This window comes from Furipterus horrens, unplaced genomic scaffold (assembly GCF_987537825.1).
Source record: "Furipterus horrens unplaced genomic scaffold, mFurHor1.1.pri manual_scaffold_17, whole genome shotgun sequence".
Lineage (NCBI taxonomy): Eukaryota > Metazoa > Chordata > Mammalia > Chiroptera > Furipteridae > Furipterus > Furipterus horrens.
Window position 1 is genome coordinate 58,736,337 of NW_028327187.1, and position 26,112 is coordinate 58,762,448.

The 26,112-nt window shown below is 39.5% G+C and overlaps 1 protein-coding gene across 1 annotated transcript in view; it reads left to right on the forward strand.

Annotated features, from left to right (window-relative positions):
- Nucleotides 1-26,112, forward strand: part of TAF7L (TATA-box binding protein associated factor 7 like) — a 41,892-nt gene that overhangs the window by 13,424 nt on the left and 2,356 nt on the right. The window contains 3 exon segments of the mRNA XM_090264074.1: nucleotides 213-459; nucleotides 617-729; nucleotides 1,901-1,960. Coding sequence (XP_090120200.1) covers nucleotides 213-459; nucleotides 617-729; nucleotides 1,901-1,960 — 420 coding nt within the window.

The following is a 26,112-nucleotide window of genomic DNA, read 5'->3' on the forward strand; positions in this document are numbered from 1 at the left end:
GATTATCTAAATATCTTGATTATTGAATGCATGAATGAATGTTACAGTGTTTTGTAGTTCCTGTCATTTTTTTTGAAGGAATGATCTTCCTACAAGAAAAATTACTTATAAATTTTATTGATTGCCCAGTAAATTTGAGGTTAAGGAGTATGTACCTGGAATGGAAGTCATTTAAAAAGCTTCAGGTGGTTTTACCTTCTTCCTGCTTAAAGTCAATAGAATATAATACATTTTGGGAGATGCTTAGTGATTCTAGCAATAGCAGTGATGATGATAAGGACAAGGATGAGGCTGATGATGATGAGGAGAAGGAACTTTACTATGATGAGAATGAAGAGGATGAACAGTATTATGAAGAGAATCTGCAAAGGGAACTACAGGCCAAGTTAATTGAATTTGGTCAATGTGAGGCAAAGGAAGGACCCAGTTTAGTAGGAAAGTTAGAAGATAAAACAATGGGTGGTAGTGCTACGATTGACTCTAAACACACATCAGATGCAAGGCTAAGTTTGAAAAGTTATTGCTCAGCTGTGCAGTGGATTTTTAGTTGATTTGGATTTCAGTCCACTAATTTAGGTTGTGTTTAGATAATAAAGTTTCTGTCTATCTCTGTTAGTCATGGAAATTCAGAAGCATATTCATTGCATGGAGAAAAAGCTCCAAGTGGTTCAGTGCAGAGCACAAAGACAGAAAGATCTCATCAAGAAAGTGGAAAACCTGACACTCAAGGTAAATTCTTGTAGGTTGGTATAAAGATATCTTGGAATCTTACTTTCAAATTCCAATCTTATGTTTCCACTCATGTTCCCTCTGAGCAGCATACTTGTTTACCCATGAAGTAAACAAACTCTTAGAAAACCCCTAATAATAGAGAGCCCCATTTCCTTTTATCTGAGTGATTTTGATAATCTCATATAAGCATATTTGAAGAAGGGACCAGGAGACTTGAGATAATAACTGCTGATAATGAGCATTTCCTATGTGAAAGGCACATAAAGAACATAGCGTTTTACGTGAATCATCTCATTTAATCCTCACATCCCTGAAATACAGGTACCGTCACTATTCCCATTTTATAGATGGAATTGAAATTCAAAGACATTAAGTAACATGCCAAGGACCACAGAAAGTAATAGGACATAGATTGAACCCTGTTGTTTATACCAAAATGTATTCATTGTACTGAAAGAGAATTAACTAAATGTGTTTTTAAATTTTATGTTGCATCCTTGAACAAGAATAAATAACTTGATTTATTTTTACTAATACACATTTTAACAAACGGAAAATGTGTGTTGACACTCTGTTTGCTTTCCTTTTTATGGTGAGGGGAATTCAGAAACACCTGTAGAATTCCTTGCCAGATTTCATTTTCTGTAGAGCTATAGTCATTGAAAGAGAGCAATATGCATGGAGCTGTACCTATTTAAAGTGTTATCCATTAGAATAATCAAGTAAGACAATAGATGTGGACACACTTTGGAAGATACAGATATTTGGTATATTATGATTTTTGTTGCATGCAATACTAGTTAAAATAGTAACATTCTTCCCTAGTGCAGGAAAAAAGAGGTATAAACATAAAATTTCTGAGCCACCTTTTTAAATCACCAGAGTCAAAGGATTTGTGCTAAACAAGAACAATATAATATAAAGGCATTCTAACCATTTATTTTAAGACAAGATAAAGTGCTGTGTAGGGTATATAAAATTAAATTGATGGTCTTGTACTTAGGAGGGTGCAGTTTTTATACTCTAAATATTTTAACAAGAGTTGCTCTTTTGTTATGAATGACAATTTTCTTACTTAGGAAATTATTTGCTAAACTCTTTGTCTCTCTTGGTTCTTTTTTTTTTTCTTGAGACTCAGTGTGCATCATTTATACAAGTAGTTTTTCAGAATCATTTACACTCTGTGCCAGAGCAGCTTAAGTTAAAAGAAAAACAAAAGAATAAGCAGGTAAGAAATGTGTTTTCAAATCAACCAGAAAACATTTGGTACAAAGAATACCCCACCCTTAACCTCATTTCTGGTTGTTCTTTAAAGAAATAGTAGTAGTCAGATCTTCTAAAAGAGGGTAGCGGCTTATAACAAGGTCTTTGTGAAAATTCCAGAGAAGGAAAGCTCTGATTCCAAAAAACCTCCGCTGCCTTGCGGCATACCTCTTCAGGGGAAAGGCTAAGGGAGTAAACCCTGACAGAAAATCCGGAGCCGGAGTCCCTAAGGCGGTTTGACGTTGTAGTCAACACCGGCAACTCCTGCGGCGCACCTGAAGCCAAGCTGTATTGACTCTGTCTTTCCCTTGGATCCTTCAGCTGCGAAGAGAGGGGGGGGTCTGCTGCATGGGCAACAGCAGACCCTCCATATCACCCTGCCCAGGCTCTGTAGCCTCAGCTTCACTGGAGAGGACACTCCAGCGTCATCGCAAGATGTCGATTCAACACGGGAGGAGACAGATACCGTGTCACTCCCGAGTCGGACTGCACAGCCATTCTCGGCGGTGCAGATAGACTCTTAAGAAGCTACACCATCGTCTCTCGAGACGGACGGCTGCCGACTGTGAAAATTCACTCATTCAACAGATATTGAATGTTTATTAAGTGAAAAGCCCTGGATGTACACAAAAGTTTTTTTTTTAATTTTATTTTTCAATTACAGTTTACATTCAGTATTATTTTGTATTAGTTTCAGGTGTACATCATAGTGGTTAGACAATGATATACTTTACAAAGTGTTCCCCCCAATAAATCTATTATCTATCTGGTACCATACAGAGTTATTAGAATATTTTGACTGTATTCACTATGCTATACTTTACAAGATTATTTTGTAAAAAACAATTTGCACTTCTTAATTCCATCACCTTGAATAAGACAGATACAATACTTTTTCTCATGAAGCTAAGAGTCTAGCAAAGAAGATTGACAGTAAACAAATTATACAAATTTAAAGGTAGAAATGCTGTGAAAGAGAAAAGTCATTGGTGCTATTTGAATAAAGAAAATCCTGAGAGAGGAAGACGGCAGAGGAGTGACGGGAGGCTGTGCTCTCAGGCTCCTGAGACCCGTCTGTAGTTTGGACTAATTGCAGACAGGACATCTCAGTGAGCAGCTGGACATTGACAGGAGTCGAGCCTTGGCACTGCTGGATTAGAGAAAAACGATCTGGGAACAACCTGTTTAGTGAAGACAGCGGAGAGAAAAAGGGATGAAACGGGATTCCTGATTGGGGTGGCTGCCCGAGCTGCAGTTAGAAGGACACAAAGGCTTTTTGGTGACCACAGGCTTTCCCAGAGGAGAGTCAGGAGGAAAGCGGATCTCTGCCCACTGGCAGAGATAGGACTTGACCAGGTGGCATTGGTACTGGAAGACAGGAGACAACGAGCTGCGGAGAGGGGGGGGAAAGTTTGGGGGTGATAGGAAATTCTTGAGGAGCACAGGTGCAGAAGTGCGTTCGCCCACTCCCCAACCCTCCCCTTGGGTCGCACGGGTGCGCATAGGGAAGTGCCCTCATTCACGGGTCCAGGTGCGCAGGGCCGCGCGTCCAGGTGCCCCTCGGACACACCCCAACAAACATAAGATCAGTGCCCCAATGGGCACAGGGAGGGCCCACTGAACACACAGAAGACTGTGCGCAGTCTCCCCTGGCCAGCCCCAGAGGGCACAAGGCCGGAGCGCAGAGCACTTGCTCAGGCTCTACTCATGCCCTCCCAGGGAGGTGCGGGAATGGTGGGCGGCTGCAGCTCAGGAACAGCGGGCAGCAGCGACTCACAGACACTCACTTCTAATGAGCACAAGTGTCCGGGGCCCTGCCCTAAGAGGTGAGAGATCAACTCCCGGAGCGTGGCTTGGCAGGACTGAGGCTAGCTCTCAAGCTGCCTTGTGCGTGCACAGGCACGCGAATGCAAGAGCACCTCAGCCTGGCTTCAATAGGCACCAATCGCTCAATTCCACCATGCACGAATATCGGGACACCAGCACTGGGAGGTGAGAGACCAACTCCCAGAGTGCTGTACGGCAGGCCTGAGGCAAGCTCTCAGTCAGCCTTGTGCACACATGGGCGCGCGAGTGCAAAAGCACCTTGCCGGCTTCAATAGGTGCCAATCACTCACTTCCACTGTGCCCTAGTGTCTGGGGCCCCACCCTATGAGGCAAGAGACCAACTCCTGGAACGGGGAGCAGCAGGCCTAAGGCAAGCTCTCAGGCTGCCTTGCGTGCACACAGGCGCGCGTGCAAGGGCACCTCAGCTACCTTCAACAGGCGCCAAAGGAACGCGCTGTGTGGGTGCATACCACTGATACAAGGAACAGGAACCTCTGACTATCCTCATTAGACCAGCTGGGGACACAGGAAAATAAGACGACACACAAAGGCTGAACTGAGTAAAAAAAGTGTAGGAAGAGGAGAAAGAAGAGACGGGAGGGAAAAAAAAACAACAAAAAACTATATCTCTAATTTGTCTCATACAATATCTCCTTTTCATCCTTCCCCTTTAATTGTTGTTTATTTGTTCATGTGTCTAGTTTAGCCTCCATTTAACTCTAAATAAATAAAATACAACGACTATATAAATCCAATATTATACAATCCCACTTTCCTACTATATTCTGCTTTCTTTCCTCCTTTTCTTTTACACTTATTAACATACAATGTAAATATTACCTACTGTCTTGCATAGTCTCCACTATTATTAATCTATCATTCCCTCTCTCAAAAATCATATTTTTCCTCTCTAAAAACAACTCTTATCTATTCTGCCTATAGTACAAAAGCTCTAATCTCTCTACATTTATATTAATACTGGCTCGTTGGCTGACAATAGCGGGAAGGAGGGCGGGGGATATTTTTAAGGGTGTGGGTATCCTGCCTGGGCTTTGTGTTTATGTTTTTAACAGCATCTCCACAAAAGAACTCAAGACAAAGTGGATAGAGTGACTTTCAATCAACTAGCCAGAAGGAAGATCCTAACAAAGAGCATCTGAAATACAACCAGAAAGCATAAACAAATTACATAAAGGGTAACCCAAGAACATCAGGCTCAGGAGATCAAAGAGAATGCACCACTGAAACCACCAGATCTCCTATAAAGAATCTCATGCCACAAAGGTGGGAAGTCAAAGGAGACAAATGCAAAAAAACAAACATAAACAAGAAGAATCCAACATGGTAAGACGCAGAATCAACCTCTCAATGGAAAGAAAAGAGGAATCCCCAGAGAGAGAGGTAGATGGAATAGACATAGCCGAAATGTCAGACACGGAATTCATTCAAAACAATGGTGGCGAAGAAGCTCAATATACTCGACTACCTTAAAAACAACTATGACAACCCCCAGGGAAGTTACCAACAGCTCAAAGAAAATTACAGGGAACTTGCAGAGAACTACAGCAGCATAAAAAAAGACATAGAGGGGAGATCCAAGATGGTGGAGGAGTAAGTGGAAGCTACACTAACCTCCTACCAGGACCAGTCTGGATTTACAACTTAATTTTGGAGAAATCATCTGGAATAACCAACCGAACACTAGCTGGAAAGAAGTCTTATAACCACGGAGAGACAGAAAAGGCCGCTACATCACAACTTGACTGGTAGGGAGAGCGGAGACGCGGAAGGGCTGGCTGTGCTCACACGGGTGGCTGCTGAAGGGACTGAGAAACAGCTCAGCAGCCGGGGATTCCCCCTGAGAAAGGCAGGGTCCAAACCCACAGCTTGGCTTCCCAGCCTACAGCAACAGAGTGGAAAGTAAAATAGTATCAGCTGTGAAAAGCGAAAAGCCACAGGGTTTCTTCCTAGCCGGAGAGAAACAGCAGGAGAAAAATAACTGTTAAGTAGATCACATACGAAAATATTTTGGCCACCACTTACCCTGGGCCCAAGCAGAGGGAAGGCAGAGAGGACTGGAGACACTTGGGGAGAGTTTAGCACGGTGGCTTTGAGGGGAGAACTGGAGGAGCAGCCGACTGGGTCCCAGTGCTGACTCATCCCCAGTACCGTGGGTAGACCATTCCCCTCCAAGTGGCATCAGCCTGAAGGGAAGCAAAAGCCCTGCCCACAGGAATTAAGCTGCCACACCCACAGCCCTTAAGCCTGACAGCTAATCACAGATTGAATAGATTAACAATTAAGACAGACAACAGCAGTAGATCCCTGGAAGTCTCCAACAGGCTGTCTAGGGCCAGACTGGTACATGATCTGATGCCACCAGAGGCAGATCCAGGAAGTGCAGGTCATTCTAAGAAGCACCAACAAACAATAGGTATCACAAAAATGGGGAGACAGAGAAACAACCTCCCATCAAAAGGAAAGGTAGAATCCCAAGAAAGAGTGCTAAATGAAATAGAGGGTAGCGAACTATCAGATATGGAATTCAAAACATGGATTATGGAGAAGCTGAATGAGCTCAGCGGAAACTACAAAGAACTCCAGGGAAACTACAAGGAACTCCAGAAAAACTACAAGGAACTCACAGAGAATTACACGAGCATGAAAAAGAACATAGAAGCTATCACTAAGAGCCAGGAGGAAATGAAGAATACGATCTCTGAATTGAAGAGCACAGTAGAAGGAATTAAAAGCAGGCTAGAGGAAGCAGAAGATCGGATCAGCGAGCTGGAGGACAACGTACACAAAAACTCCCAGACAATGCAACAAAATGAAAAAAGACTGAACAAGACTGAAGAGGTTCTAAGACAGCTGCAGGACAACATGAAACGTAATAATATCCGTATCATAGGAATTCCAGAAGGAGAAGAAGAAGAGCAAGGGATAGAAAACCTCTTTGAAAAACTAATGACAGAAAACTTCCCTCACATGAGGAGAGAAAGAGTCACGCAAGTCCAGGAAGCACAGAGGGTCCCAATGAAGATGAACCCCAACAGGCCCACCTCAAGACACATCATAATTAAAATGGCAACATTCAAAGACAAAGAGAGGATCCTAAAAGCAGCAAGAGAGAAACAACTAATAACATACAAGGGAGCTCCAATAAGACTATCATCAGATTTCTCAGCAGAAACACTACAAGCCAGAAGGGAATGGCAAAAAATATTCCAAGCAATGAAAAACAAAGGCCTACAACCTAGAACACTATACCCAGCAAAGCTCTCATTCAAAATGGAGGGTGAAATAAGGAGCTTCCAAGACAAAAGAAGGCTAAAAGAATACGTCTACACCAAACCAGCAATGCAAGAGATGCTAAAGGGTCTGCTCTAAGAACATAAAGAAACAGAGAGAGACAGAGAAGAACACGAGTACAAAGGGGAAAAATGACAATGCATAAGTACTCATTGGTAATAACCTAAATGTAAATGGATTAAATGCCCCAATTAAAGGACATGGGGTAGCTGAATGGATTAGAAAGAATGACCCACATATATGCTGTCTACAAGAGACCCAACTTAGAACAAAAGATCTACACAGACTGAAAGTAAAGGGATGGAAAAAAGTATTTCAAACAAATGGACATGAAAAAAAAGCCGGAGTAGCATTACTTATGTCAGAAAAAACAGATTTCACAGCAAAGTCCATGAAAAGAGACAAAGAAGGGCATTTCATAATACTTAAGGGAAAAATCCATCAAGAAGATATAACCCTTATAAATATATATGCACCCAAATTAGGAGCACCCGAATATATAAGGAAAATTTTGAAAGACTCCAAGAAATATATAGACAGCAACACACTCATAGTAGGGGACTTTAACACCCTATTGTCAACAATGCACAGGTCTTCAAAGCAAAGGAACACCAAAGATATTGAGGCACTCAACAACACTCTAGATCAAATGGACTTAGTCAACATATATAGAAGTTTTCATCCCAAAGAAGCAAAATATACATACTTCTCAAGTGCACATGGAACATTTTCAAAGATAGACCACATGGTAGGACACAAAACAAGCCTTAACAAATTCAAGAAAATTGAAATTATATCAAGCATCTTCTCAGATCACAATGACTTAAAATTGGAAATCAACCTCAAGGAAAAACTCAAAAACATTCAAACTCATGGAGAATGAATAACATGCTATTAAATAATGAATGGGTTAACAATGACATCAAGGAAGAAATCAAAAAGTTTCTGGAAACTAATGATAATGAACACACAACAACCCAAAACCTATGGGATACAGCGAAAGCAGTCCTGAGAGGAAAGTTCATAGCAACACAGGCCTACCTAAAAAAGATAGAAGAATATCTAATAAAAAATTTAACCCTACGGCTACAAGAACTAGAGGAAGAACAACAAGCAAAGCCCAGATCAAGTAGAAGAAATGAAATCATCAAGATCAGAGCAGAATTAAATGACATAGAGACTAAACTAACAATTCAAAAGATCAACAAAAGTAGGAGCTGGTTCTTTGAAAAGATAAACAAAATTGACAAGCCTTTAACCAGGATCATCAAGAAAAAAAGAGAGAGGACCCAAATAAATAAAATTAGACATGAAAGGGGAGAAATCACAACTGATACCACAGAAATACAAATGATTATAAGAAATTATTACGAACAACTGTATGGCAAGAAATTTGACAACCTAGAGGAAATGGACAAATTCCTGGAAACCTATAGTCTTCCCAAACTGAATCAAGAAGAAGCAGAAAGTCTGAACAGACCAATAACAGCTAGTGAAATTGAAGCAGTAATCAAAAAACTCCCAGCACACAAAAGCCCTGGACCGGATGGCTTCACAGGTGAATTCTACAAAACATTTAGGAAAGAACTAACTCCTATCCTCCTCAGACTATTCCAAAAGATACAAGAAGAAAGAAGACTCCCAAACTCATTCTATGAAGCCAGTATAACCCTAATTCCAAAACCAGGTCAAGACACAACAAAGAAAGAAAACTACAGGCCAATATCGCTTATGAACTTAGATGCTAAAATCCTCAACAAAATATTGGCAAACCGGATCCAGCCACACATTAGAAAGATCATACACCACGATCAAGTAGGATTCATCCCAGGGATGGTTTAATATTCACAAATCAATAAATGTAATACACCACATAAACAAAATGAAAGACAAAAACCACATAATATCAATAGATGCAGAAAAAGCATTTGATAAAGTACAACACCCATTTATGATGAAAACTCTCAGCAAAATGGCAATAGAGGGAGCATGCCTCAACATAATAAAGGCCATATATGAGAAACCTGAAGGCAACATCATACTCAATGTGCAAAAACTGAGAGCATTCCCCCTGATATCAGGAACAAGACAAGGATGTCCGCTCTCTCCACTCCTATTCAACATAGTCTTGGAAGTTCTAGCCACAGCAATCAGACAAGAAAGAGAAATAAAAGGCATCCAAATTGTAAAAGAGGAAGTAAGACTGTCATTATTTGCAGATGACATGATAGTGTACATAGAAAACCCTGTAGACTCCACAAAAAAACCACTCAACCTAATAAGTGAATTCGGCAAAATAGCAGGATAAAAAGTCAATATTAAGAAATCGAAGGCATTTTTATACACCAACAATAAAATCTCAGAGATAGAAACTGAAAGAAAAATCCCATTTACCATAGCAACAAGGAAAATAAAATACCTAGGAATAAACTTAACCAAGGAGGTAAAAGACCTGTACTCAGAAAACTACATAACACTGAAGAAAGAAATTAAAAAAGATACAAATAAATGGAAGCCTATACCATGCTCATGGATGGGAAGAATCAACATCATTAAAATGTCCATACTACCCAAAGCAATTTATAGATTCAATGCAATCCCTATTAAAATACCAGCAACATATTTCACAGACCTAGAACAAATACTTCAAAAATTTATATGGAACCAAAAAAGAGCCCGAATAGCCACAGCAATTTTGAGGAAGAACACAGTAGGAGGAATCACAATACCTGATATCAAACTATACTACAAGGCCATGGTAATCAAAACAGTCTGGTAATGGCCTAAAAACAGACAATGGAACAGAATTGAGAGCCCAGAAATAAACCCAGGTTCATATGGTCAACTAATATTTGACAAAGGGGGAAAGAACATCAAATGGAGTGAAAAGAGTCTCTTCAACAAATGGTGTTGAGAGAACTGGACAGGGACATGCAAAAAAATGAAACTAGACCACCAACTTACACCATACACCAGAATAAATTCAAAATGGATCAAAGACTTAAATGTAAGCCGTAATACCATAAAAGTCCTAGAGGAAAACATAGGCAGGAAAATTTCAGATATCCCACGTGGCAACTTTTTCACTGATATATCTCCTAAGGCAAGGGAAATAAAGGAAAGAATAAACAAATGGGACTACATCAAACTAAAAAGTTTCTGCTCAGCTAAAGAAAACATCAGCAAGATGAAAAGAAAACCAACCATATGGGAAAATATATTTGCAATGACATCTCAGACAAGGGATTGATCTCCAAAATATATAAAGAACTCATACGACTCAAAACCAAGAAGACAGACAACCCAATTAAAAAATGGGCAAAAGACCTGAACAAACACTTCTCCAAAGAGAACATACAGAGGGCCCATATAGATATGAAAGTATGCTCAAAATCACTAGCCATCAGAGAGGTGCAAATAAAAACCACAATGAGATACCACCTCACACCAGTCAGAATGGCCATAATCAACAAATCAACAAACAACTTGTGCTGGAGAGGATGTGGAGAAACGGGAACCCTGGTGCATTGCTGGTGGGAATGCAGACTGGTGCAGCCACTATGGAAAACATTTTGGAATTTCCTCAAAAAACTGAAAATGGAACTGCCTTTTGAACCAGCAATTCCATTGCTAGGATTATATCGGAAATATCCTGAAACACCAATTCAAAAGAACCTATGCACTCCAATGTTCATAGCAGTACTATTTACAATAGCCAAGTGCTGGAAACAACCTAAATGCCCATCTGTAGATGAGTGGATCAAAAAACTGTGCTACATTTACACAATGGAGTTCTATGTAGCAGAAAGAAAGAAGGAACTTCTACCATTTGCAACAACATGGATTGAACTAGAGAGAATAATGCTTAGTTTAATAAGCCAGGCAATGAAAGAAAAATACCTTTTGCGGTCACCTATTACAGGAAACTAATGAACAACACAAACAAATGAGCAAAATTGAACCAGAGGTATGTAAACAAGAAGTAGACTAACAGTAACAAGGGGGGAGAGGGGAGGGAGAGAAGGGGGTAAGAAGGGGAAGTGTCAAGTCAAAGAACATGTATAAATGACCCACGGAAATGGGCAACTAAGTAGGGACTGAATGTGGGGGAAGGGAGGAGCAAGGTACAGGGAAGCAAGGGGGGAGAAAAGTGAGACAAGTGTAATGGAAAAACAAACAAAAAATTTTTTTTAGTCAGGAAAAATGAAAATATGAAGAATGGAAATGCCAGTTCAGTGAATATTAGATCAAAGATTTTCCTTCACGTTGTATATTTTTCTCCCTATTTGATCTCTCCAGAGTTTGGCATTCTAAACAAGTAAGTAATGACTTAAGTTTCTTTGCATAGACCTAATAAGACCAGTTGTTAATAGAGGTTCCTTTTTTTGACCAAGTCTTTGACTGGAATGTCAAACCTAAAGGAGACATACTTGGGCTCAAGTTGTTACCAAAAAGCCCTGAGGAACTGGGAATGATTTTCAAAGGTAATAAAAGCCCGCGAGATAAAAGGCCTGCTACCATGGTTGGTTGTGCGGCCCACAGCAATCTCTTCAGGGAAGGAATGAAGGTTGTTTTCCTGAAAGATGGCTAGAAGGGACCTTAAGGCACAATGGAAAACCAGAAAGACTTGGAAAGGACAGGTGTGTACAGGCAAGGATGAATGCCAGGTATGTGGCCCAGCTTCTGTGCCCTGAAGAGCAGACTGAGGGTCACCCTAAATGTTCCTTGGGTAAGTTCCTAGCAAAGCAGAACTAAAATTCATAAGTGATCATTTGCTGCTCTTGTTATGTTTATGCAAATGAACAGGATAAATTAAAAATGGACTTAATGTAGTCCCTTTAAAGACAAGGAGGGTAATCTTAGGGAGAAAAATCATTATTCAAGGAAAATCACAATGATCAGTAGTAGACTGTAAAGTAGGTCAGCTAACTGTCTTAAAAGTTTCTTCTCATTTAAAATATGGTTTCACTTGAAAATTAAACCATGTCTGTGATATCACCAAAGAGATTCAAGTTGCAGGCAAGCAGAATGTCAAGTGCCTTGCAACTGGATATCTTCCCAATAAGACAGTCTTACAAATTTAGAGACTTGTTTGTTGGTTATGTTACATAAATTAACATGTGTTTTCTGTTTTCAAGGGGCATAAGCCTATGACTGCATTACCTGAGTGATTGTCTGTACCCATAAGCCTCACTTAATCCTGTCTGCATTGCTGCCTCCTGAGACTCAACGGTTTGGCTGAACTAAATGGCTGGGTTGGTGAAGAATGGGGTGGTCTGTGGGATTCACTTTAAAATTGGTTTCTCTTTTCTATCCTAATGGCTTGGACAGAAAGAACCCAGAGGTCTGAGAGGGGGGAAACATAAACTATTTCCCTCAGCCCAAACTAAATATAATGGGCAAAAGGGTTTTGGACAGGCGAGATGTGCCTAGCACAGCTTCCTCCAAAGAAGCCCTTTTTTTTTTCTTTTTTTTCCCCTAATGTGGAACATTGAAAAATTAATCCCTGCCTTTTGTCATCTAGTAGTTATGGATTGAATGATGTCTTTTAACCCTTTTCGCCAAATCTGTTGCCCCCAGAACACAACAAGGATGCCAGCCTGTTAAACCAAGCACGCCGTTGTCCGGAGACAGTCAACTGACCTGGAGTCTGCACAATCCTTCCCCATGTGGGAAGGCCACCCTCCCCTCCACACCCCCACTCTTATTAGGGATTTCTGGACCCAAGGGTAGGTAGGACGACGACCATGTCCAGCTTGAAGCAGCTAGAGGAGCTTGAGACCTTCACCCATTGTCCTTTACAAGATTACAAAGGATCTTAATATCTGAGAGCAAGGGATAGTTATATTTTACGAAACAGGGGTATGGACTTGGGGGGGATTGCTGGGGGAGGGAGATGATGTGTGGAGGGGAGTAAGGGGAGAAAATTGGAACTATTGTAACAATATAATCAATAAAGAAAAGCTGGGGGAAAAAAAGACATAGAAACTATCAACGAGAACCAGGAAGAAATGAAGAATGCAATCTCTGAACTGAAAAACACAGTAGAATCAGTCAAAAGCAGACTAAATGAAGCAGAGCATCGGATTAGTGAGTTAGAAGATAATATAGAAAAAAACTCTCAGACGATACAGCAAAATGAAAAAAGATTGAAAAAGTATGAAGAAGAAGTAAGGGAATTACAAGATAGCATAAGGAAGAACAATATCACAGCCACTGGAATTAAAAAGGGATCAGAAGAGCAAGGAATAGATAAACTGATAAAAGAAATAGTGACAGAAAATTTCCCAAGCTGATGAGAGAAAAAGTTATGCAAGTCCAGGAAGAACAGAGAGTTCCAATGAAGAGGAACCCAAAAAAACCCACTCCAAGGCACATCATAGTTACAATGGCAACATTCCAAGACAAAGAGAGAATCCTAAAAGCAGCAAGAGAAAACAGCAAATAACATACAAGGGAGCTCCGATAAGGCTACCGACCAATTTCTCAACAGAAACACTACAAGCCCGAAGGGAATGGTCAAAAATATTTCAAGCAATGAAAAACAAAGGCCTACAACCAAGAATACTCGACCCAGCAAGGCTCTCATTCAAATTAGAAGGTGAAATAAGGAGTTTCTCAGACAAAGGAAGACTAAAAGAATACATCTCCACCAAACCAGCACTGCAAGAGATGCTAAAGGGAATGTTCTAAGAAAAAAGAAGAAGAAAAAAAAAGAGCAGAGGAACAGAGGTACAAAGGGAAATGAATAAATACATGTCAGTAATAACCTTAAATGTAAATGGATTAAATGCTCCAATTAAAAGACATAGGGTAACGGAATAGATAAGAAAATAGGACCCACATATTTGCTGTCTAGAGGAAACACACCTCAAAACAAAAGATTTATATAGACTAAAAGTAAAGGGATATAAAAAAAATACTCTAAGCAAATGGACCTGAAATAAAAGGTGGGGTAGCAGTCCTCATTTCAGAGAAAATGAATTTCAAAGCAAGGGCAATAAAAAGAGACAAAGAAGGACTTTTCATAATACTTAAAGGAACAATCCATCAAGAAGATATCACACTGATAAATATATGCACCCAACATAGGAGCACCCAAATACATAAAGAAAATACTACAAGACCAGAAGAAGGATATTAACAACAACACAGACATAGTAGGGAATTTCAACACACCATTATCAACAATAGACAGATCATCAAAGCAAAGAAACACAAAAGATATACAGGCATTGAACAACACACTAAACCACATGGACTTAACTGATATATATAGAACTTTTCACCCCAAAGAAGCAGAATATACATTCTTTTCAGAGACACATGGGAAATTTTCAAAGATAGACCACATGATAGGACACAAAGCAAGCCTCAACAAATTCAAGAAAATTGAAATAATATCAAACATCTTTTCAGACCACAATGCTTTGAAACTAAAAATCAACCTCAGAGAAGAAAATCAGACAGCCAAACTCATGAAGAGTGAATAACACGCTATTAAATAATGAATGGGTTAACAATGACATCAAAGAAGAAATCAAGAAATTTGTAGAAACTAATGACAATGAACACACAACAGCCCAAAACCTATGGGACACAGCAAAAACAGTCCTAAGAGGGAAATTCATAGAAATACAGGCATATCAGAAGGATAGAAGAATCTCAAATAAAAAATCTAACTCTAAAGCTACAAGAACTAGAACAACAACAAACAAAGCCTAGGGCAAGAAGAAGGAAGGAAATCATCAAGATCAGAGCAGAATCAAATGATATAGAGACTAAACAAACAGTCCAAAAGATCAATGAAACTAGGAGCTCGTTCTTCAAAAAAATAAAATTGACAAGCCTGTAGCCAGGCTCATCAAGAAAAAGAGAGAAGTCCCAAATAAACAAAATCAGAAATGAAAGAGGAGAAATCACGACTGATACCACAGAAATACAAACAATTGTAAGAAATTACTACAAACAAGTGTATGGCAAGAAATTTGACAACCAAGAAGAAATGGACAAATTTCTAGAAACATATAACCTTCCAAAACTGCATCAAGAAGAAGTAGGAAGTCTCAAGAGACCAATAACAAAGAAGGAAATTGAAACAGTAATAAAAAATCTCCCTGCACACAAAAGCCCTGGACCGGATGGCTTCACAGGCGAATTTTACAAAACCTTTAGGGAAGAACTAATTCCTACCCTCCTCAAACTATTCCAAAAAACCCAAGAAGAGGGAAAAATCCCAAAATTTCTATGAAGCCAGTATTACCCTAATCCCCAAACCAGGTCAAGACACTACAAAGAAAGAAAACTACAGGCCAATATTACTGATGAACATAGATGCTAAAATCCTCAATAAAATATTGGTTAACAGGATCCAGCAATACATCAAAAAGACCATACACCACGATCAAGTGGGATTCATCCCAGGGATGCAAGAATGGTTTAATATTCGCAAATCAATAAATATAATACATCACCCAAACAAAATGAAAGACAAAAATCACATGATCATATCAATAGATGCAGAAAAAGCATTTGATAAAGTACAACACCCATTTATGATGAAAACACTCAGCAAAATGGGAATAAAGGGAGCATACCTTAATATAATTAAGGCTATATATGAGAAGCCTGAAGCCAACATCATACTCAATGGACAAAAACTGAAAGCATTCCCCCTGAAATCAGGAACTAGACAAGGCTGTCCTCTCCCTCCACTCCTATTCAACATAGTGTTAGAAGTCCTAGCCACAGCTATCAGACAAGAAAAAGAAACAAAAAGCCTCCAAATTGGGAAGGAAGAAATAAATCTATCATTATATGCAGATGACATGATAGTATATCTAGAAAACCCTATAAACTTCACTAATAGATTACTCAATATAATAAGTGAATTTGGCAAAATAGCAGGGTACAAAATAAATATACAGAAATCTAAGGCATTTCTGTACACTAACAATAAAATATCGGAGACAGAGACAAAAAAGAAAGTACCACTTACTATAGCAACAGTAAAAATAAAGTACATAGGAATAAACTTAACCAAAGTGATAAAAGACCTGTACACTGAAAATTACACAACATTGAAGAAAGAAATTAAGGAAGGTACAAATAAATGGAAGCAAATACCATGTTCTTGGATGGGAAGAATCAACATCATCAAAATGGCCATACTACCCAAAGCAATTTACAGATTCAATGCAATTTCTATTAAAATACCAATGACATATTTCACTGACCTAGAACAAATACTTCAAAAATGCATATGAAAGCAAAAAAGATCCTGAATAGCAAAAGCAATCTTGAAACAGAAGAACACAGCAGGAGGAATCATGATATCAGACATCAAACAATAATACAAAGCCACTGTGATCAAAACAGTCCGGTACTGGCATAGGAACAGACATACAGATCAGTGGAACAGAATAGAGTGCCCAGAAATAAACCCAGGCCTCTATGGTCAACTAACCTTTGATAAAGGAGGAAGGAACATAAAATGGAGTGAGAAGAGCCTCTTTAACAAATGGTGCTGGGAGAACTGGACAGGGATGTGCAAAAAAATGAAACTAGACCACCAACTTACACCACACACAAGAATAAACTCAAGATGGATCAAAGACTTAAATGTAAGCCGTGATACCATAAAAGTCCTAGAGGAAAACATAGGCAGGAAAATTTCAGATATCACACGTGACAATATCTTCATGGATACATCTCCTAAGGCAAGAGAAATAAAGGAAAAAATAAACAAATGGGACTACATCAAACTAAAGAGTTTCTGCTCAGCAAAAGAAAACATCAGCAAGATGAAAAGGAAACCAACCATGTGGGAAAACATATTTGTCAATGATATCACAGACAGGGGACTGATCTCCGAAATATATAAAGAGCTTATACGACTCAACATCAAGAAAACAAACAACATAATTAAAAAATGGATGAAGGTCTTGAAAAAACACTTCTCCGAGGAGTACATACAGAAGGTCCATAGACACATAAAAAATGCTAAACAGCATTGGCCATCAGAGAGATGCAAATGAAAACCACAATGAGATACCACTTTACACCTCTCAGAATGGCCATCATCAAGAAATCAACAAACAACAAATGCTGTTGAGGACGTGGAGAAACGGGAATTCTACTGAACTATTGGTGGGAATGCAGACTGGTGCAGCCACTATGGAAAATAGTATGGAATTACCTCAAAAAACTTAAAACAGAACTGCCTTTTGAACCAGCAATTCCACTGGTAGGATTACACCAGAAAAATCCTAAAACCCTAATTCAAAAAAACTTATGCACCCCTATGTTCATAGCAGCCTTGTTTACAATAGCCAAGCACTGGAAACAGCCTAAGTGCCCATCTGTAGATGAGTGGATCAAAAAACTGTGGTACATTTACACAGTTGGATACTATGTAACGGAGAGAAAGAAGGAACTCCTGCCATTTGCAACAACATGGATGGAACTAGAGAGAATTATGCTTAGTGAAATAAGCCAGGCAAAGAAAGCAAAATACCATATGATATCACCTAATACAGAAAGCTAAAGAACAACACAAACAAACAAACTAAATAGGACAAAGAGTAGAATAGCAGTCAATAGGGGGGAGGGGGGAGGGAGAGAAGGGGGATAAGTAAGGGAAGGGTCTAGTCAAGGAATGTGTATAAATGACTCATGAACATCGACAACGGGGAGGGATATGATAGTGGGAGAAGGGGTGGGCTGTGTGGTGGGGAGCAATGGGGGGAAATGGGACAACTGTAATTGAAAAACCAAAAAATAAAAAAGGAAATCCTGATTTAAAATGTGTGTGTGGCAGGTGAGTGTGGCCAAGTGAATTGAGCACCTGCCTGGGATGCATAAAATGTATGTGTGTGGGGGGAGGTTCATGATCAACCTTTCTGAGGAAGTTATACTTAGGCTGAGATTTAATGGATATGTCCAGGCTAAGAAGGGATGGTGAGTTTCTTGGGTGGAGCATATGTTAGATCCCACATTGGGAAAGAAGTTGGCCTCCTTGAACACCTTTGGAGGTTTTAAAGTACGGAAGAGATTGACAACAAAAATTTTGGAGAAGTAGGCAGAGGCCATATTGTATGGTCACTTGCAGGCCATGATAAGGAGGATGGGTTTTAGTCTTAAGTGCAGTTGGAAGCCCTTGAAAAGTTTTAAGCAGGAGATTCACATTTAATTTAAGCTTTTAAAAGATTACACTGATTCTTATATGGAGAATGTATTGTAGGAAGGCAGGACTAGAAGAAGGCCAGTTAGGAGGCTATATGGCAGTCTAATAAGAGACGATGGTAACTTGGACTAAGATGGTGGCAGTGGAGATGGAAAGAATATATATAATTTTAACTGAAATATAAATGTTTCATAACAGCTTTGTTGAGATATAATTTTTATACTATACAATTCACCCGTTTAAATTGTACAATCCAATGGCTTTTAGTACATTCACAGAATTGTGCAACCATCACCACAATGAATTTTAGAACATTTTCATTATCTCCCAAAACCACCTGTATCCATTATCATTCTGTTCCCATTTCTTCTGAATCACTCTTACCTCCCACCCCTCGGCAACCACTAATCTACTTTCTACTAGTCTACTTGGCCTATATTAGCTACTTCATATAAGAAGAAGCATATAGCCTTTTGTGTCTGACTTCTTTCACTTAACGTAATGTTTTCAAGGTTAATTCATGCCGTGGCATGCATCAGTACTTTATTTCATTTTATGACTGAATAATATCCTATTGTATGGATGTACCACATTTTATTTATCCATTTATCCATCCATAGACATTTGGGTTGTTTCCACATTCATTATCATGAATAATGCAGCTACAAACATTTATATATGAGTGAATGCATTTTAAAGGTAGAATTGATGGGACCTGGGTCAATTACTGGGTGTTGAAGGAGAAGGAAGTGTTAAGGATGTGTGCCAGATAGCTAACTCAAATGACTGTATTATTTAATGTCATAAGAGAGTGAGCAGAGTGAAAGAGGAGGGCAGTCAGTGTGTGATAAGTGAGGGTCAAATAGCTGTATAGAAAATGTTTGCTGTCTGCAGCCCTATAATATTGAGGGTAACAATTTAAGAGACTGGAGGTCATATTATAAGGATGGGGTTAGCATGAGGCTCTTAAGGTAGAGGCAGTGGTGTCCCCCCCCCTCCCCATTCAACAAGGCCAGGAGAATTATTACGTTCTGTATCTTCCCCTCCCCTCAGTAAATCACTTATCCAAGTACTGCTTATAAACAACCATATGAATCATTGATGCCATGATTGCTTTAGCACCCACCAGACCCCTTTGTTTTCATTGATCTAAGTAGTTACTATTGGGGAGTGCTATTGATATTTTCAACATAGAAAGATAGCTGTAAACTTTAGTCACTCACAGCCCTTTATGTTAGCTCATTTATTCAATGCAGATTTATTGGTTGTCTGCTTTGAGCTAGGTTCTGCAGGGAGCTACAAAATGCTTACAACACACTCTCTGCCTCTAGTTGGGGAGAAATCCATGAGAGGGATAGGAATTTAAAGGAATGAGAGTTCATTTTTGCCCACGGAACTTAAGGAAGACTTCATGGAGAGATGATGTTTGGCTGGGGCCTTGAAAAGTGGGTAGGGTTTTAATAAGGAAATAAGGAAAAAAGATGTTGATGCAAGGCTAAAGAGTTTAGGTTTTTGATGAAGTTCATAATGAGCCACCATCAGAACATTTTTACCTGAGGAGTAATTCAGGAAGGAAGATTTCTTTGCTAGCAACACATAGGGGAAATTAGAGTGAAGAAGACTAGAGGAAGATGTTAAATGATAGAAAGAATCATAGGTCAACAATTGATTAGACTTATAGAACAAAAAGGGGAACAAAGAAGAGTGCAAATCTGGGTAACTAGAATATGGTGTGCCAGTAGCATAAATGAAGACAATAGGAGGAGAATTATTGGGGGTGGGGGGTGGAGAATATGATTAGTTGAGTTGGAAGCACTCTAAAATGGGAGATTGGAGGCTCTGGCTGCTGTGGCTCAGTGGACTGAGCGTTGGCCTGCGAGCCATGTGTCGCTGGTTTGATTCCCAGTCAGGGCACATGACTAGGTTGCACGTCAGGTCCCTAGTTGGGGGCGCAAGTGAGAGGCAACCACACAGTGATGTTTCTCTACCTCTCTTTCTCCTTTCCCCTCTCTCTAAAAATAAATAAATAAACAAACAAATAAGTATGTTATTTAGAAAATAAAATAAAATGGGAGATTGGAGTGTGTCTCAAGCATTGAAATGACCACTGAAGCTGTGGGGATAGATGAGTTAGCTAGGTTGACTATTCAGCAAGAAGTCTGAACCTAGGGGGAAGGCTCTCTTTAGAAGGTGGTGGGAGGAGAAAGAGCCCACTGCAGAGAAAATTGGAGCAGTCAGTGGTTTTAATCACAGTTAGCATCTGAGTGAAGAGCCTCTTACTGCAGGTGGTAATTATAGCACTTTCAGTAAGTTGTGTGCAGGATAGGATCATTTTTGTAATGCTCTATTCATTTTATTTCACAGAATGAAAATTCTGTATGAAGCAACCTAAATTGAATAATATTTAGAAATCATATTTTTCCTAAAGACAGTATAACTCTGACTGTTACTGGTCACTTTGCCATTTCAAGTAAAAAAAAAAAAATTAAATCCTACACCACAAAACGTTCAGGGCTTCTGACTTAGAATGCATCAGAATAAGTAGAACACCATCAAGCTTCTAATTGGTCAAGGCTCTGAACCAGTTTCCAAGTGTCTCTCAGTGTAACAAGAAGCAGCAGCCAAGAGCCAGTATAAGACTTAGTGTGCTCAGTGAGACAGGAGGCTCTCCCAACTGCCTTATCTTATGACTTTTAGAATAATGGCTACAGTGATTCAAACTCCTTTGCCCCTACACTGAGCTGTGACCTCTGTACACTCTTTCCAGAAGTACAAATTCTTAACAGCAAGCACATTTAATTTTCAGCATATTAAATTTTAAAGCCTCCCTTATATTGTGTGTGTATTTTTTTTAGTCCTCACCCGAGGATATGTTTATTGATTTTAGAGAGAGAGAGGAAGGGAGGGAGAGAGAGAGAGAGAAAGAGAGAGAGAGAGAGAGAGAGAGAGAGAGAGAGAGAGAGAGAGAGAGAGAGAGAGAGAGAGAGAAAGAGAAACATTGATGTGAAAGAGAAACATCGATGAGTTGCCTCCCATGTGCACCCCAACTGGGGATCAAACCCACAACTTAGGTATGTGCCCTGACCGGGGATCAAACCTGCAACTTTTTGGTGTGTAGGACGATGCTCCAACCAACTGAGCAACCTGGCCAGGGCCATGTATGCATTCTTGACTATGGCACTATTTTTTTGAACATCACAAGACTAAGATAACCATACAAATGTCAAATTAAAATTGTTCTTTTTTGGTTTATATACGTAAATTCTAAGTCAAGTAACAGAACTTAAGATTTAAGATTAAGTTCTCATGATTTTCTGCCTCTCCCTACAGATCCTTTCCCTACAGGAAAAATTGAAATTCTTTCTTTCTAAAGAAGTGAGGAGAGCCTTCAGCTTGGCACTCAAACCTTTTATTTCCCAACCAGACTGAAGACTGCATGAAACTGTGTATGTTTCTGCTTGTTTCACTGCCTTATGTTAAATCATTTTCATTTGTTTCTCTGAGCTTTTTTTTTTTTTTTTTTTTTTTTTTTGCTAATAATATTTGAAGTTTGTAGTAGTGTAGAAAGGGACAGAATATTTTAAAAGTAGTAGACCTAATGACCCAACTCAACTGTGGGCCTTTGCTTCTCTTTATGAATTTGAGAATTACTTATACTTCTCTGTTCTAGCTGCATCAATGATTCAGCCATGCTTGCCAAAGTCATAGTATAGCCCGAAGGACATGCAGCTGGTCTGCATATGTTTTAGCTTCTCCTTCTGTTTGCTTTATATATATTTTAAAAATATAGAACAAATAAAGTCATTTCTATCAAGGGCTAGGACTGACCACAGTCAATTTAAGTGCCTACTTTGTGGCAGCTAATAGTAGGTTTTAGGTAATAGGGGCTGCTTTCCTCTGTTCAGGTAATAGAGTCTGCTTTCCTGCTCAGGGATTTCCTTTTACTTTTATTAGCATTTATTTTATGCTGAATTTACTCTCAAGCCATAAGTTTTTGTTTCTTCTGTTTCTTCTGGAATGTCTTTTCCTTTTGTGTAACTTTCTCTTCTGATTTAGGAGTTATCTGCTCTTTATCAGTAAGATCCTCTCAGTATCATCTTTGTGTGGCGGGGAGAGCTCATGTATGGGTTAATTGGCCCATGAGCTTTCTAAGTTCTGCATTGCATCTTGGGATATTTGTTTACCTAGATGTGTTCAATGACCAGAGAGTCTACATCTAAACCCTTAAGTTCAGCATTACTGTATGCATTTTTAAACATGTGCAGCAAAAAAATGAGCACTCTTTTTGGGTCACAAACCCTGTGTCCAGCCCCACTGTTTGGCCTGAGCACACCTACTAACTCCATCGTTATAATGATGCAGTGGCACACATTGCCTCTGTAAAGTGACATCTTTCAGATATTTGTTGGCTTTTCAAATATTCATACACTTGATGGCCTGGGTAGTTTCATGAGTGTTCTTACAGTGAACACAAAGATTTGAACCTCTTGGTTTGCATGATTTTGTGAGATTTTCTGGGTCAAGTAAATAGCAAGCCATTTTCAGAGGTCACCTCAGGCCACTTACAAGAAGAGTCAGGGATGATTTATTGCCACTACTACCTTTGTTCTGCTGTTGTGTTTTTAGGACTGTGTTCTAATGTTATTTGCCAGCTAAGGGAATAGTTAGAACAGAGATGAAATTCTGAGCTGCTCTCCTTATTCTGAGCTTCTTCACCTTAACCCCCATCAGAAAAGGTTAGGAAAAATAATATGTCTGTGAAGATGCTCTTAAAAACCACGGGTGGGCTTGTTTCTTCAGCTGTATTGTTAAGGTTTTCCACTCTATTCTTTAAGCAATAAATGAATTTCTCATTTTAAATGAATTGCTGTCACTTTATTAAACCATTCACATGATGAATACACTCATATCCAAAAGGGAACTGGAGAGACAAGCACTAAACTAGGATTATGAAACATCACAAAATGCTACCTGTACTGGGGCTCCTTCTAAAGAGCAAATAATCTCATAGTAACCCAATAGCATTGGGATTTCAAGAGTGGGTAGAAAGACGTGGTAAAAATGGTAGCTCCAATATTTGCATTGAATTACGTTGTAGTGGAATGAACACAAGGTTGGAAACCCAACTCTGCTACTCACCTTGGGCAAGTTCCTACACTTCTTAGAACCTCTATTTCCTCATCTGGAAATCAAGGGTGATAATTCTTATTACCAAGAAGTATCTGAGGGTTTTCTGTAAGCAGCCCAGCTAAAGACAGGTCTGGTCCCAATTGATGAAGTTGGTGTTGCTCTGGGAAATGAACTTCAAGTTTTCTCTGTCACTTCAGGTACTCCCATTCTAAGTTGAAGTTAATAAGCCAAGGGCAGAGAACGAGAGGTCAGTATGTATGGGCAGGGCCTATGGAGCAGGGATAAGGACAGATGGAATGCTGGAGGCTAATTCATGTAAGAAAGAAATGGGACTAAGGGATATAGGCATGTTAAGGGCAAACAAAATGAATCCAAGATTAGGAAAGAAAAGGACAGCTTGAAAACCAAGATATAAAAACAATTTTCCCCCAGAAACCCAGAATTTAAAAGATGAGAACAAAGAAAATGGGGAAAATTAATTGATGTCAGAGGCAGAATGTGGAGAAGAGGCAGGGTTTGAAAGAAGATGTAGGAAGGCAGGTGACTGAAGCAGAAAGAGATAAAAAAAGTACCATGGGGACATGGCTGTAGACAGGTGAGTGAGGCTGGCACATATGCCACAGGTGGCATTTAGGGGTGGGAAAGGTAGAAGAGCCATATCTAGCCTCTGTCCAATACTGCAGCCCAACAGCAGCCAGAGCTCTAATGAGAGGCAAGAGGGAAGGGAAGACAACAGGCAACAGGAAGGGGCAAGGTCAAATTCATGTGTCTGCAGTGTCCTTCCATTCCCTCTACTACCATATCTCATTGTAACCCTGGGTAACTGCTTCACCACTGCCCTCCAGTTCCCCAAGGTTATTGCCATCCCTGATTTTCCACCCCACCCAACACAAAAACACACACACGCACACACACACCACAATACCTCATAAAGTTCTTTTTATAGTCCGGTGGTTCTGACTTTTGCATGTTACAGACCTGCTCTGTCCAATGTGGTATCCATTAGCCACATATGACTTTTGAACACTTTACATATGGCTAGCCCGAATTGAGATCTGTGGTAAGTGTAAAATATACATGGGCTTTCTGTAGAGGGGCTGCTCTGTGCCAGCACCCTGGTGACCTCACACTACCCACATAGGCCATGTAGGCATGGTCAAGTGCAGGATGCCCTGGGCCTTGGTGGAATGCCCTGTAATTCTACTGAAACACAGGAAGATAGGCAGTGTTACAAAGAGCTGCTGTACAGACCATTCTCACCCACCTCCTTATCTTGAGGGTGGCTGCCATGAGGCAGTTTCTCGTTTGCCTCCTTCATTCTGATAAGACATGAGACATTCTGCCTGCCTCCTAGCCCCAAAGGGAACATCTTCAGGCCATAAAACTGCTTATCTGCAATGTGGAATTGGCTACTCAGCAACAGAGTGCCCACCCATCCATGTTGCATGTCACAAGGTCCCTTTTGTTTTAGTATCATCCTGTGGGACAAGCGACACAGGGATCTAATACCATTGCTGTTCTTGCTTTTGCTGCTTCTATGAGTAATAAATTGTCTGGATATAAGTGGGTTTTCCATTTTTTTAAAATTTTTATTTCATTGACTGTGTGATTACAGTTGTCCCAATTTTCCCCTTTTTCCCCCCTCCACAAAGCACCTCCAAATCCCTCAGCCAATCTCCACACCATTGTTCATGTCCATAGGTCGTGCGCATAAGTTCTTGGCTACTCCATTTTGTATACTGTATTTTACAGCCCCCTGTGTTTTCTGTAACTACCTGTTTGTACTTCTTAATCCCTTCACCTTCTCACTCATTCCCCCACATGTATACTCTCTGTCCATGATTCTGCCTGTTCTTTTTGTTTGCTTAGTTTGTTTTTAGATTCAGTTGTGATAGATATATATTTATTGCTATTTTGTTATTCATAGTTTTGATATTTTTCTTAAATAAGTTCCAACATTTCATATAATAATGGTTTGGTGGTGATGAAATCTTTTAGTTTTTTCTTATCTGGGAAACTCTTTATCTGACTTTCAAATTTAAATGGTAGCTTTGCTGGGTAGAGCAATCTTGGCTATAGGACCCTGCTTTTCATGACTTTGAATATTTCTTGTCAATTCCTTCTAGCTTGCAAAGTTTCTTTTGAGAAATTAGCTGACAGTCTTATTGGAACTCCCCTGCAGGTAACTAATTGCATTTCTCTTGACATTTTTAAGATTACCTCTTTATTTTTAACCTTTGGCATTTTAATTATGATGTGTCTTGGTGTAGGCCTCTTTAATCCATCTTGTTTGGGACTCTCTGTGCTTCCTAGACTTGCATGTATATTTCCTTCACCAAATTAGGGAAGTTTTCTTCATTGTTTTTTCAAATAGAACTTCCTGCTCTTTCTTTTGTCCTTCTGACACCCCTAAGATGTGAATGTTGGAACACTTGAAGTTGTCCAAGAGGTTGCTTACACTATCCTATCTTTTTGGATTCTATTTTCTTCTTGTTGTTCTGATTGGTTGTTTTTCTTCCTTATATTCCAAATCCTTGATTTGACTTTTGGCTTCATCCACTCTATTGTTGCTTGTCTGTAAATTGTTCTTTATTTCAATTAGTGTACCCTTTGTTTCTGACTGGATCTTTTTCATGCTTTGAGGTCCTCAGTAAGTTCCTTGA